General features: G+C 37.4%; 2 protein-coding genes across 3 annotated transcripts; one reads left to right on the plus strand and one right to left on the minus strand.

Moving 5' to 3' along the window:
- Window positions 1-2,001: 2,001 nt before the first annotated feature.
- On the plus strand, window positions 2,002-5,915 carry LOC111201392. The gene is made up of 6 exons (XM_048739874.1): window positions 2,002-2,336; window positions 2,418-3,047; window positions 3,122-3,178; window positions 3,249-3,329; window positions 3,404-3,460; window positions 3,552-5,915. The coding sequence occupies exons 2-6, from the start codon at window positions 2,730-2,732 to the stop codon at window positions 3,771-3,773; spliced, it is 735 nt and encodes a 244-aa protein (XP_048595831.1). The 5' UTR covers window positions 2,002-2,336; window positions 2,418-2,729; the 3' UTR covers window positions 3,774-5,915.
- A 2,305-nt stretch (window positions 5,916-8,220) lies between these two features.
- On the minus strand, window positions 8,221-11,596 carry LOC125576295. Of its 2 annotated transcripts, none has more exons than XM_048736024.1 (2): window positions 10,558-11,596; window positions 8,221-10,463 (listed from the first exon to the last, which is right to left on the minus strand). In XM_048736024.1, exon 2 carries the CDS (start codon window positions 10,144-10,146, stop codon window positions 8,653-8,655), a length of 1,494 nt encoding a protein of 497 aa, XP_048591981.1. In that variant the 5' UTR covers window positions 10,147-10,463; window positions 10,558-11,596; the 3' UTR covers window positions 8,221-8,652. The 2 variants fall into 2 exon arrangements, with proteins under 2 accessions (XP_048591981.1, XP_048591983.1); XM_048736026.1 differs by having other exon boundaries at window positions 8,221-11,320; window positions 11,398-11,594.
- Between the last annotated feature and the right edge of the window lie 414 nt (window positions 11,597-12,010).

Consider the following 12,010-nt stretch of genomic DNA (forward strand, 5'->3'; position numbering starts at 1 on the left):
GATTTTGAATCCACCACATATCGAACCCGGGGATAGAGAGACTTTTGAGTTATAAAATGCCTTGGTTTAACCGCTGGTCTCAGGAGAATCATCTGTTAAAGAATATACCATAAGCATACTTAACCCAATTAATATAGGATAGGTTTCCAAAACAATACATTTCGATTGAAAAAAAACAAAACTCTTGCCGTCTCAACAATCTCGCCGTTTCAAACTTCTCGAATCTCACTCGTCTCCGCCTCTCGAATCTCTCTCTCATCTCCATATCTCTCGATCTCCGACGAAAACCCATCTCCAGAAACTCTCTCTCTCTCGATCTTTTACGCGAGCTCTCTCTATTCTCCGAGAAAAACCATTTCTAGAGCTCTATCTCTTGAAGGTATGTTGCAGATTCAACCTTATGTGTGTTTTCTTTCTGAGAGATTGGTCTCCTGGTTTTTGCTTGTGTATAGACTTGCTCGTTTTAACCTAATATGCATGTGTATAGACTTCAGGAAGGATTTGTATTGTTTCAGGAAACCAACACCTAAAAAAAATTTCTTGTTTACGCAGGATAGAAACAAGATGGGAGATCCATTACCATTAAGACTAGCACTGCCTGAGCTGAGGTATCCGATTGGATCAGAGCCAGAGAAGACGATATCGATAAACCAACACTCGATAGTTGCTTATATCAAAACTGTTAAGGAAATTCTAGGAAATGATGAGTTCAACAGAATAAGAGGGACGTTTTTGGGACCGGTGATCAAGCTTGGAGAGAGGTCTTTGAAATTATCAGCTAAGATAGTGCACGCAGTTCTCACCAAAAGCATCAAGACAGTGAAGAGACACGAAGCATGGTTCCATTTTGGTGCTCAGCCAATGAGGTTCTCTATAAGAGAATTCCACATGGTGACTGGTTTGAAATGTAGTGGTGAAGCAAGAGAACCACGAGAGGGAACCGAGAAATTTAAGTGGGACTTCCTAAAAGGGCGTACTCATACAGTAAAGGACGTGGAGAAGCAGCTCAGAAACACAAGAGAAGATGCTTCTGATGAGAGATTCTGCCTTGCAATGCTCCTCCTGATTGAGAGCATACTACTACAGAAGAGCCTTCTCGACGGTGGCACAACTTTTACTTTGGATTATGTGAAAATAGCGCAGGATATGGATGTCTTGATGACATACCCATGGGGGAGAACAGCTTATAATTTGCTGTTAAAATCACTTCAGAGAGCTGTCGACAAAAGCCTCGACAAAAACAATTATGATTTGCAAGGGTTCCCTATGGCATTTCTTATATGGATACTTGAGTCAGTACCTTTGCTACAGTATGCATTCAGTCAAGTTGTTCCTATTCTGAGCTTTCAACCGTCTACCCCAATATTTTTGTGTGAGAAGTACCTTCAAATAGCTTCTCCACAGCTGATAGATGTTCTCCTAATTGAAATCAAAGATCATGTAAGTTTTTACATTATTTTTTTCTTGTTTTGCCTTATGATTCTCCATTTAAAAGCTAATTATTTTTATGGTTTCAGCTTAAGGTCACATGCATCCTACCTCCTATTTCTAATGATCCAGAAGCTGATGTTTGCATGGAAGACGAAGCTAATAAAGATCTGGATGACATGGCCGATTTATCCAAGAGAGGTTATAAGTTTAAAATTAGAGATTGGCGAAACATGTCAGTAGACCTATACGGTGCTAATGAAGAAATAAGAAGAGCATCTTTACTGTTTGGGAATGGAGGGATGAGTCAAGCTTCTACTTCGTATCAGGAGGAGTCTTTGGAATCAAAGATCAACAGAATCAGCGAGATGGTGGGAGATAATTTAAGGATCATGAACGATCGTTTGTGTTTGATTGAAAAAGACAGGAAACAGATTAAAGAACGTGTGACAAAACTAGAGAAACTACAAAGAGTTACTTCATATGGAACTCCAAACAATGAGGTAACTTTTTTTTCGGAAATTAAAATTAATGTTTATCTAGTTCTTGATTCAGTTTTTTTTTTGAGTTGTCAAGTAATTTTGGAAGATGTTATACATATTTAGGATTGCCTTCCTAATTTTTGTTGTACTTGCACAGACTGACACAACTCCATTTCATGAGACGGCTTCCAGACAAGGTGAAGCCAATGCAGATCAAGCAGATGAACAACTTAACAATGAGGCAAGTATAATTTTGAAAACTGTTGGTATTTATAAAATTATGAATTTGGTACGTGTTCATAATCCCATTCCTGACTTCAGGATACACGAGAGCCTATGAATGAGATCACGAAAGAGACACCTGGTTCTCCAATAGCTCAACAGAATATTGAGACTCCAGTCCTTACTCCAATTCAGACGCAGCAGGTACCTTCTTTAAAAAATTGGACTTTTCAAGTAATTTTTGGAAGCCCTTGTACGTGTTCATTCAACCATTCCTGAATTCAGGAGACTCACGAGCTTATGAATGAGATCATTTCACCAAACATTTCCGACACACAGCCAAATACCCGAGCTCGCAGAAATCTTTTAACAGAGCAAAATAAGGTATTACTTTCATTAAAACCTTTAATAAATATACAGCAACTATCAAAATGACTGGATATCCTTGAATCTAAACCATCACAGGATGTAGAAAACAGAGTTCAAAATCCCTTTGAGATCGGAGCAAATGTGGAGATTTCATCACAAGATGACAATACTTGTCATAAATGGTATCCAGGAAATGTGTTGGCAACATATTTGGTTGATGGGGTTGAGATGGTGAAAGTTGAGTACTCCGTCCCGTCTCTGGACGAAAAGAAGAGGAAAAGGAGTGTTGAGACACGTGTATCAATTGACAGAATACGTCCTCAACCACCACCTGAGAGAACTGGAGCGAAGAAAAGTTATGAGCTAATGCAGGACGTGGAGGCGTTCGACGATGGTGCCTGGTGCGCTGGAAAAGTTAAAGTCATTTTGTTTGATGGCTCGTGTTTTGTCGCTTTGAACAATTCTAAACAAGAAATTTACTTCCACCATTCTGAGATTCGAAAACCAAGAAAATGGGTAGATGGTGTTTGGGAGATGACAAAAAAGGTAAAACAAATGCCTTGGATCACTTGAATTGAAAAATAATGTCATTTGTTTAATATCTCGGTATTGATTTTCAGAAGGAAGAAGAGCAGACGCAGAGTGTGAATCCAAGTGAAGGAGATGGTGATAAAAAGGTATGAAATATTTATACATCATACTAGGAATTAAGATATAAATGTATCTGAATTTTTGTCATTCAAAAAGGGGAAGGGGAAGGCTGTCGCTTGTAAGAAAAATGAAGCAGCTGGTCCATCAGAAGATGTTGTTGGGAAAATGGCAAAAGAGGTAATAAAAATGAATAAGATCCACTTGAATTGAAGTTCAGGTCAATAGTTTGATATATCGGTTTTGTTTCACAGATGGAAGTAAAGCAGGGTAAGAGTGTGAAACCAAGTCAAGACGATCATGCAAAAAAGGTATAAAAAATATTTTTACTTCATATTAGGAAGGCATTCAAGTATAAAGATAAAAACGATCCTGAATTTTTGTCTTTATTTTTAATTAAAGGGGAAGCCACATGTTGGTAAGAAGAAGAAAGCAAATGCTCAGCCAGTAGATTTGCTTCCTTTTCTACAGCGAGAAGAGAAGAGGCCAATACGACCTAGAAACCCTCCTATACCTGTAACACCTGAGGTAATCCTTCCAATTGATCCATTTGTGACACCTGAATTTCCTCGGTTTTCAAGGCTTGCACACTGGATGGATCTACGGGGCATATATCGTGTGTAAGCAACTTTTTGTCCTCGCATAAATATTCCTAATTTATTTTGTAAAAGTTTCGATTGATACTAGTTAATTATATCAACTACAGACCGTTTTATATCAATGGAAAAGAAATTGAAAAAGAGTTCTTTCAAAAAATGGACGATGCAGAAAAAAATCTCAACAAAGAGGTAATCAACACTCTGTTTCTGTCTTTCTATTTGATTGTTTCATATGTTTAGGAAGAGATTGAGTTGAGCTATGCTAGATGTCCATGTTATAGCAGTTCTATATGAAGTTTCTAACTATATTGTTACATTGGCAGCACATAAATGTTGCATTTGAAATGCTAAATTGTAAGAGGGTTGAGCAAGGTGCTTGGTTCCGCAACAACAATCTTCCAGCAGCATGCTTTGTACCAGTCGATTTCTTAGAAGTGGTTGGGTACGCTTATGAATCTGTCAAGAAGCCACATAAGAAGTTATTGGAGGGCTGTGTAGGCGAACTTGTGAAAGGTTTAATACATCCAAAGAAGGTATGGCTGGAAGATGTTGATGTTATATATGGTGTCATTGAAGATAAGTTGAGCTATCACTATATTGGGGTGGAGATACAATTGATGGACAACACAATCACACTCTTCCATTGTGGTCTTCCAAAAGCAAATATCAAACGTGCTCTTAATAAAATCCAAGAACTGGCAGGTAAAAATATTAATTTTATCATTCAGTGTAGAAAAATCAGTTTAATTTATATTGTTACATTGATAATGGATAGGATTGTGAAAGTATGCGTATCCTGAAAAAAGAATTTTAGCTAATTTAGAAAATAAAAGTTTGTCACTTGCTGCTTGTGCTTGTGATGCATTTTTACATATTCATTTTGTTGTCTGTTGGTGATTGATTTATTGTATCATTTTGGGTATTTATGACAGTTTTGATTAGTGCCATAAAGATGGAACTTCTTGGTGAAGAGGTTAATTTCGAAGATATCAGTCCATTTGAAGTTAAGTTTGTAGAAGGGCTTCCAAAGACAAAATTTCCATACAACTGTGGTATTTTTGTTGTGAAGATGCTGGAATGCAGGTCACTGGGATTGAAGAGCATGGCTAATATAAATGATGAAACTGCGATGGACTTACGAAGCAAGCTATGTTGTGAGATCTTCGACCAGTTTATGGATAAAGATTTCCAGGAAGGTCAAAGGAAGTGAAAATGTTCTGTTTTCTGTTTCTGTCATATTTGTTCTGTTTTCTACTCTGTTTTTCTACTTTGATATTAATTATCCCTAACGTTTAAGTTTGAGTTTGTAATGAATTATCCCTAACGTTTTTTTCATTTAGATTGTTATTGAAAATTTTTTAGGATGTATTGATGAATTGTCAAATGCTTATGGTACTTTTAGGATGGGTTTCCAGAAAAAGAGTGAGAAAGCAAAATGCACCAAAGCCTAGCATATTCCTTTAAAGTTTACAAAAAAAATGAAAAAGTAAGTGATCCGATGTTGATTGAACTCGTGAACTCTCGAAAGATGAATCAAAGTGTGCAGCCGCTGTGCCAAGGGTGTTATACTTGCCAAAAGATATAATAAAACGAGAATAACTTTTGAATATTTAAGTAAAAACAGAAAAAAATGTGAGTATACACAACGGGGATCGAACACGGCTTATTGTGTGATAAGGGTACACTAAGAGTAGAAGGGCTTGCCACTAGGCTATGGTGGATATTCGATATTAGAGTAAATGTGAACTTATTTATTCACAGACGATAGATTTATATGATCTGGATATCATTTTAGGTATTCAGGATAGCTTTCCAAAAACAAATTCCTTTAAAGTTTACCAAAAAAAAAATGAAAAAGAATGTGATCTGATGTTGATTGAACTCGTGAACTCTCGATAGATTAATCCAAGTGTGCAGCCGCTGTGCCAAGGGTGTTATACTTACCAAAAGATATAATAAAACGAGAATAACTTTTGAATATTTAAGTAAAAACAGAAAAAAATGTGAGTATACACAACGGGGATCGAACACGGCTTATTGTGTGATAAGGGTACACTAAGAGTAGAAGGGCTTGCCACTAGGCTATGGTGGATATTCGATATTAGAGTAAATGTGAACTTATTTATTCACAGACGATAGATTTATATGATCTGGATATCATTTTAGGTATTCAGGATAGCTTTCCAAAAACAAATTCCTTTAAAGTTTACCAAAAAAAAATGAAAAAGAATGTGATCTGATGTTGATTGAACTCGTGAACTCTCGATAGATTAATCCAAGTGTGCAGCCGCTGTGCCAAGGGTGTTATACTTGCCAAAAGATATAATAAAACGAGAATAACTTTTGAATATTTAAGTAAAAACAGAAAAAAATGTGAGTATACACAACGGGGATCGAACACGGCTTATTGTGTGATAAGGGTACACTAAGAGTAGAAGGGCTTGCCACTAGGCTATGGTGGATATTCGATATTAGAGTAAATGTGAAGTTATTTATTCACAGACGATAGATTTATATGATCTGGATATCATTTTAGGTATTCAGGATAGCTTTCCAAAAACAAATTCCTTTAAAGTTTACCAAAAAAAAAATGAAAAAGAATGTGATCTGATGTTGATTGAACTCGTGAACTCTCGATAGATTAATCCAAGTGTGCAGCCGTTGTACCAAGGGTCTTATACTTGCCAAAAGCTACAATAAAACGAAAATAACGTTTGAATATTTAATTAAAAAAAAAAATGTGAGTATACACAACGGGGATCGAACACGGCTTATTGTGTGACAAGGGTACACTAAGAGTAGAAGGGCTTGCCACTAGGCTACGTTGGATATTCGATAACAGAGTAAATGTGAACGCATTTATTCACAGACGATAGATTTATATAATCTGGATATCATTTTATGTATTCAGGATGGCTTTCCAAAAACAAATAAGCAAATCAGATAACCAAGTTATAAGAACACTAGGCCAAACCATTACAAAATAGTGAAAAACATTGAATATCCAAGAGAAACAAAAGTACTTATTCATTTAAAATAAAAAACTGAAATTCAAACATAATGTGGTCCTTAAAAACATAAAAAGAGAAGACGATAACATGAAATTACTCATGACAGATCCAACTTTCGCCAAGTTTATCCCAATCAGGGACTTTGACCTTCACATCAGCAAGCATTCCTTCCGCTTCCGAGTGCTCTTCTTTGAGTTTCTCCAACTCAGCAGTTAAATCAAATTTACCATCAGCTTTGATAATATCTTCAAGCAACTCGATTTGGACAGCAATTGAATTTACTTTGCTGGATGCAAGATTCCAATCATTCTCAGATAGCCTGTATTCGTTGGACAAACGAAGAATAGCCCTGTAATGTTCCACAGTTTCCTTCTTCCCCTTCTTGAAACCTTCAGCAGCATCACATCCGTAAACCTCCTCTATGGGACGCTTCATCATCTTCTTTGAACTTCCTTCCATTGAAACTTTGTCCTGCAACAAAATCGAAACTAAGATGTAACGATAAAATAGAAATAGAAAAAAGTTCATGAATTGAATGGAAAATGAGAAAAATCGAAAACTAACTTGTATTGCAAAAGGATAAATCAGACGAAATGAAGTGAGTGAATAAAAGGTCTGATATCGTCCCTTATATTTATAGAACAAAAAGGAACTCTTCGATTATAGAAGTCAGTTAAAATAAACTCTTGATTATTGTGAAACTCTTCGATTATTGAAGTCAGTTACTGAAAATAACCAATCATATAACAGCCAGTCTTGACGAAAAGAAACTCTTCGGTTACTGAGTTACATGATGTCGTTTGGAAGAGACTTTTCGATTCCTGAGATATATGTTTGAACAAAAAAAAAAAAACACCCATTACTCGTAGGAGAGTCGAACCCGGGTCGAGCAAATGTTTCGGTGTCATAGGTTTCGAGGTTTAGCCGCTAGGCTGAGGAGAATCATCTGTTAGTTGCTTCCACATAATTGTATTTAGCCATACAATTGGTAGTATAATACATTGGAAAGATCTTTGATAGTTCAGGATGGGCTTCCGATTGCAACAAATGTGATTCCTGAGATATATGTTTGAACAAAAAAAAAAAAACCACCCATTACTCGTAGGAGAGTCGAACCCGGGTCGGGCAAATGTTTCGGTGTCATAGGTTTCGAGGTTTAGCCGCTAGGCTGAGGAGAATCATCTGTTAGTTGCTTCCACATAATTATATTTAGCCATACAATTGGTAGTATAATACATTGGAAAGATCTTTGATAGTTCAGGATGGGCTTCCGATTGCAACAAATGTGATTCCTGAGATATATGTTTGAACAAAAAAAAAAAAATCACCCATTACTCATAGGAGGGTCGAACCCGGGTCGAGCAAATGTTTCGGTGTCATAGGTTTCGAGGTTTAGCCGCTAGGCTGAGGAGAATCATCTGTTAGTTGCTTCCACATAATTGTATTTAGCCATACAATTGAACAAAAAAAAAAAACACCCATTACTCGTAGGAGAGTCGAACCCGGGTCGAGCAAATGTTTCGGTGTCATAGGTTTCGAGGTTTAGCCGCTAGGCTGAGGAGAATCATCTGTTAGTTGCTTCCACATAATTGTATTTAACCATACAATTGATAGTATAATACATTGTATATTACAAAAGTTGTATATTACAAAAGTTGGATAGGATTCCAGAATAGTTGAATATTACTGTGTTTTTTTCTAGCAAAGAAGTTTAAACTAAAAATTGAAATGAGATCAAAAGATAATGTTGTATATTACAAAAGTTGTAAGAAATTATACTTATTCAGGATAGGGTTCCAAAAGAAAAAATGTATATGGTCTTGTGCATATCATGTAACCATCAAATAGCCAACATCCAAATAATAATCGATAAAAATGTAAAAATGTAGAACTTCATCCTATAGGCCTCTGGCATGTGATCTTGTTGTGCCCTCCTGTGCCACATCTGCTGCACTTGTGGGACTGAGATTTAGATCCAGGAACCCCAAACTCGCCAACGGATCTCTTTCTCTTTGTAGGAGGGCGTCCACTTTTCTTTTTGGTAGCTGGAGGTGGGCAAGACAGTTCATCAATATTCTCTGGATAGGTGGACGTTGACAACTCTCCACCAGGATGTATGCTTTCAGCATAAGCTTTAGCCCACGTTTCTGTCAAGTGAGAAGCATCAACAAAACGGTTTTCATCTCTCTTGATATGCTTAGCAGCAGCGATGGCATGGATGCAGGGGATCTTGTCAATGTCGAAAACATTACATGTGCAATGCCGCTTCTCCAAGTCAACAACAAACTTCATTGTTTCATTCTTCACCTCAAACTCGCTTCGATCAACTTGATACACATTCAACAACATTGCGGCCCCTAACCTAGATACCAATTTCTGAACAACTTTTGGAGTAACCAGGTGCTTATGTTTCGCAGCCGCTTCGCGTCGCTCAAAAAACCAAGTGGTCATCGTCAATCTGATAGTTTCAAGGAGAGAGATAATGGGCAACTCACGAGGCATCTTCAACATAGAATTGAGAGACTCTGCAATGTTGGTAGTCATGATATTATACCTGTTCGCAGGCGCATAGCTTCGTGCCCACTTCCTAAAATCAGACTCTTCCAGATACTTAGCCAATTCAGGACATTTATCCTTTATGTCCTTGAAGATTAACCAGAACTCGTGACACGTATAGGCATCAGCAGCGCTTTCCACCAGAGGTAGCAACCCAGTCTTCGCATATGTAGGAGTGATGTTGCGGAGCAGATGGATCCTGCAAATTCCATGGTGAGATAAGGGATATACATCCTCCAACGCTGAAGAAATGGAGTTAGCCCTGTCTGATACAAAAACAAGATCCGAAGCGTCCGGGATCTTCTGGCTCAAACCTCTAAAGAACCATTTCCAAGAGGCGCCGTTTTCTGCGTCAACCACTGCAAAGGCGAGAGGATATAGATGATAATTCCCATCTTGAGCACAAGCTGCCAATAAAGTCCCATTGAATTTTCCCTTCAGAAATGTACCATCTACTGCAATAACTCTCCTCATCAATGAAAATCCCCTTATCGATGGACCAAAAGCCACAAATGCATACTTGAACTTTCCTGCAGCATCAACATGTTGATAAGTCAAGGAACCAGGGTTTGTTTCTGTGATTTTATACAACCACCTAGACAAATTGTAATAGCTGTCTTCAGGAGTCCCTCTAACCAAAATCTGAGCTTCTTCTCTCACTCTCCAAGCTTGTTTGTAATTGATGTGAACACCATGCAGCATCCTGACCTGTTCAATGATCTGTTTCGGTTTGAGACCTTCCTTTTTTCTCCATAATTGCTGGAAATCAAAGAACCCAACAACTTTGCAGATGCTTGTCTGTGGTTGGCTTTCCTGTGTGTTGTATCGCATGTATGCTCATGAACATACTTTTTAACAACGAAAAAATCTGAAACAGGTAGCTTGATAGCACGCATCCTCCACGTGCAATTTTCATCAACACAACTCAAAAGCACTCTTGACTTGTTAGAAGAGACAGTCTTGTACTCAAACTTCCACTCTAAAGCCCATTTCTTCATCCTCAACATCAACTCTCTCTTTGTCTTAAAATAGCTATTCACCTTAATATCGCCAGCTACTCTCGTGTTTGGTGAAAGTCCAATATGGACAGGGCTAAAATCCGGAAGAGCATTCAGAGGAACTGTAGAAACACCTTCATATAGAACACTCTGCAAAAGTCAAGTAGTTCTGTAAGGCATAATACTTGATTATGAAGCATATCATGCAAACACAAACAGAAAAAGGGAATTAGGGACAATGTACCTGTTTTTCACTCTGCACAGTAGAAAGAATCACTGGATTGGCATTCAATGGAACAGTAGAAGCAAATGTATCAGAAGCTTGAATGTTACAGCTAGCTGAATCAGTACTAAAATCCGGAAGAGCATTCACAGGAACTGTAGAAACACCTTCAAATAGAAGACTCTGCAAAAGTCAAGTAGTTCTGTAAGGCATAGTACTTGATTATGAAGCATATCATGCAAACACAAACAGAAAAAGGGAATTAAGGACAATGTACCTGTTTTTCACTCTGCACAGTAGAAAGAATCGCTGGATTGGCATTCAATGGAACAGTAGAAGCAACTGTATCAGAAGCTTGAGTGTTACAGCTAGCTGGATCAGTACTAACCTGCATAAAGTCAAGTAGTTCTGTAAGGCATAATAATTGGTTATGAAGCATATCCTGAAAAGTCTAAGTAAGAAAAAAACCTTAACACACAAACGACAGGTTCCATCAAATGCTCTAGTCTTGGAAATGAAAGTTCTGAGCTGACGAGTATTACCTATCGAGAGTGGGGGGAAACTTTCAATAATACATTTCATATCCAATGAAAAACCATAACTCAAACTGATTTCTTCCTCTTTAACACTAAAATCTTCAGAGACAATCTTCATCAAATCTTCATACAGTAGATCTTCTTCTATGGAAATGATTGATGCATTCCTCTTCAAATCAACAAGAAACTCCCACTGGAGAGATTCTTTTGAGATCCATTGTCCACAGATGCACAAAACTTCCATTGTTCTACAAAATCAACTTCAAATCGTCAACAATATATAACAAAACCTAGATAATGTATAACAAAATGAAATGATTCAAACCTTAATCAAATCAGACACACGAGAGAGAGAATGAGATGAATAGACGTAGAAACGACAGATCAATTGAGAAACGACGACGACGACGATAAATAAACGAAGAGACGACGACGACGGATCAACGGAGAGACGACGACGACGACGACGACGACGGAGAGACGACGACGACGACGACGACGGAGAGACGACGACGACGACGACGACGACGACGACGGAGAGACGACGACGACAAGGACGGGGAGACGACGACGAAGAAGCGATGAAACGAGGACGGCGACAAATTGATTTCAAATTTGTTTTTTAAAGTAGTTAAAGAAGGGGGCATAAGGGTAAATTGCCCCTTTAATGAAACCTATTTTTGTGATTTCTAATCCTGAGTGCTAGTTTGGGAAGGAAAACTTGATTTAGTGTTCTTTGTGTCATTTTCTCAATATTAAAAGTTGTTACTGTTTAAAAATTCAAATTATTATAAAAATCATACATAATTAATTTCCAAGTACAAAAAGTACATTAAAGTAAAATATTAAAATTATTTATATTTTTAAAAACTTCAAAAATTATTTATATTATGAAATAGAAAGAATATAAATCTTTTCCGAATACATGACATGACACG

Source organism: Brassica napus, chromosome A1 (genome assembly GCF_020379485.1).
Source record: "Brassica napus cultivar Da-Ae chromosome A1, Da-Ae, whole genome shotgun sequence".
NCBI classification, from domain to species: Eukaryota; Viridiplantae; Streptophyta; class Magnoliopsida; order Brassicales; family Brassicaceae; genus Brassica; species Brassica napus.

Coding starts and splice junctions, on each gene's coding strand:
- LOC125576295 (XM_048736024.1), bottom strand. CDS start 10,146: ATGCGATACAACACACAGGAAAGCCAACCACAGACAAGCATCTGCAAA.
- LOC111201392 (XM_048739874.1), top strand. CDS start 2,730: ATGGTGAAAGTTGAGTACTCCGTCCCGTCTCTGGACGAAAAGAAGAGG. Junction 3,330..3,403: donor TTGGGAAAATGGCAAAAGAG/GTAATAAAAATG, acceptor TTTGTTTCACAG/ATGGAAGTAAAGCAGGGTAA. Junction 3,461..3,551: donor AAGACGATCATGCAAAAAAG/GTATAAAAAATA, acceptor TTTTAATTAAAG/GGGAAGCCACATGTTGGTAA.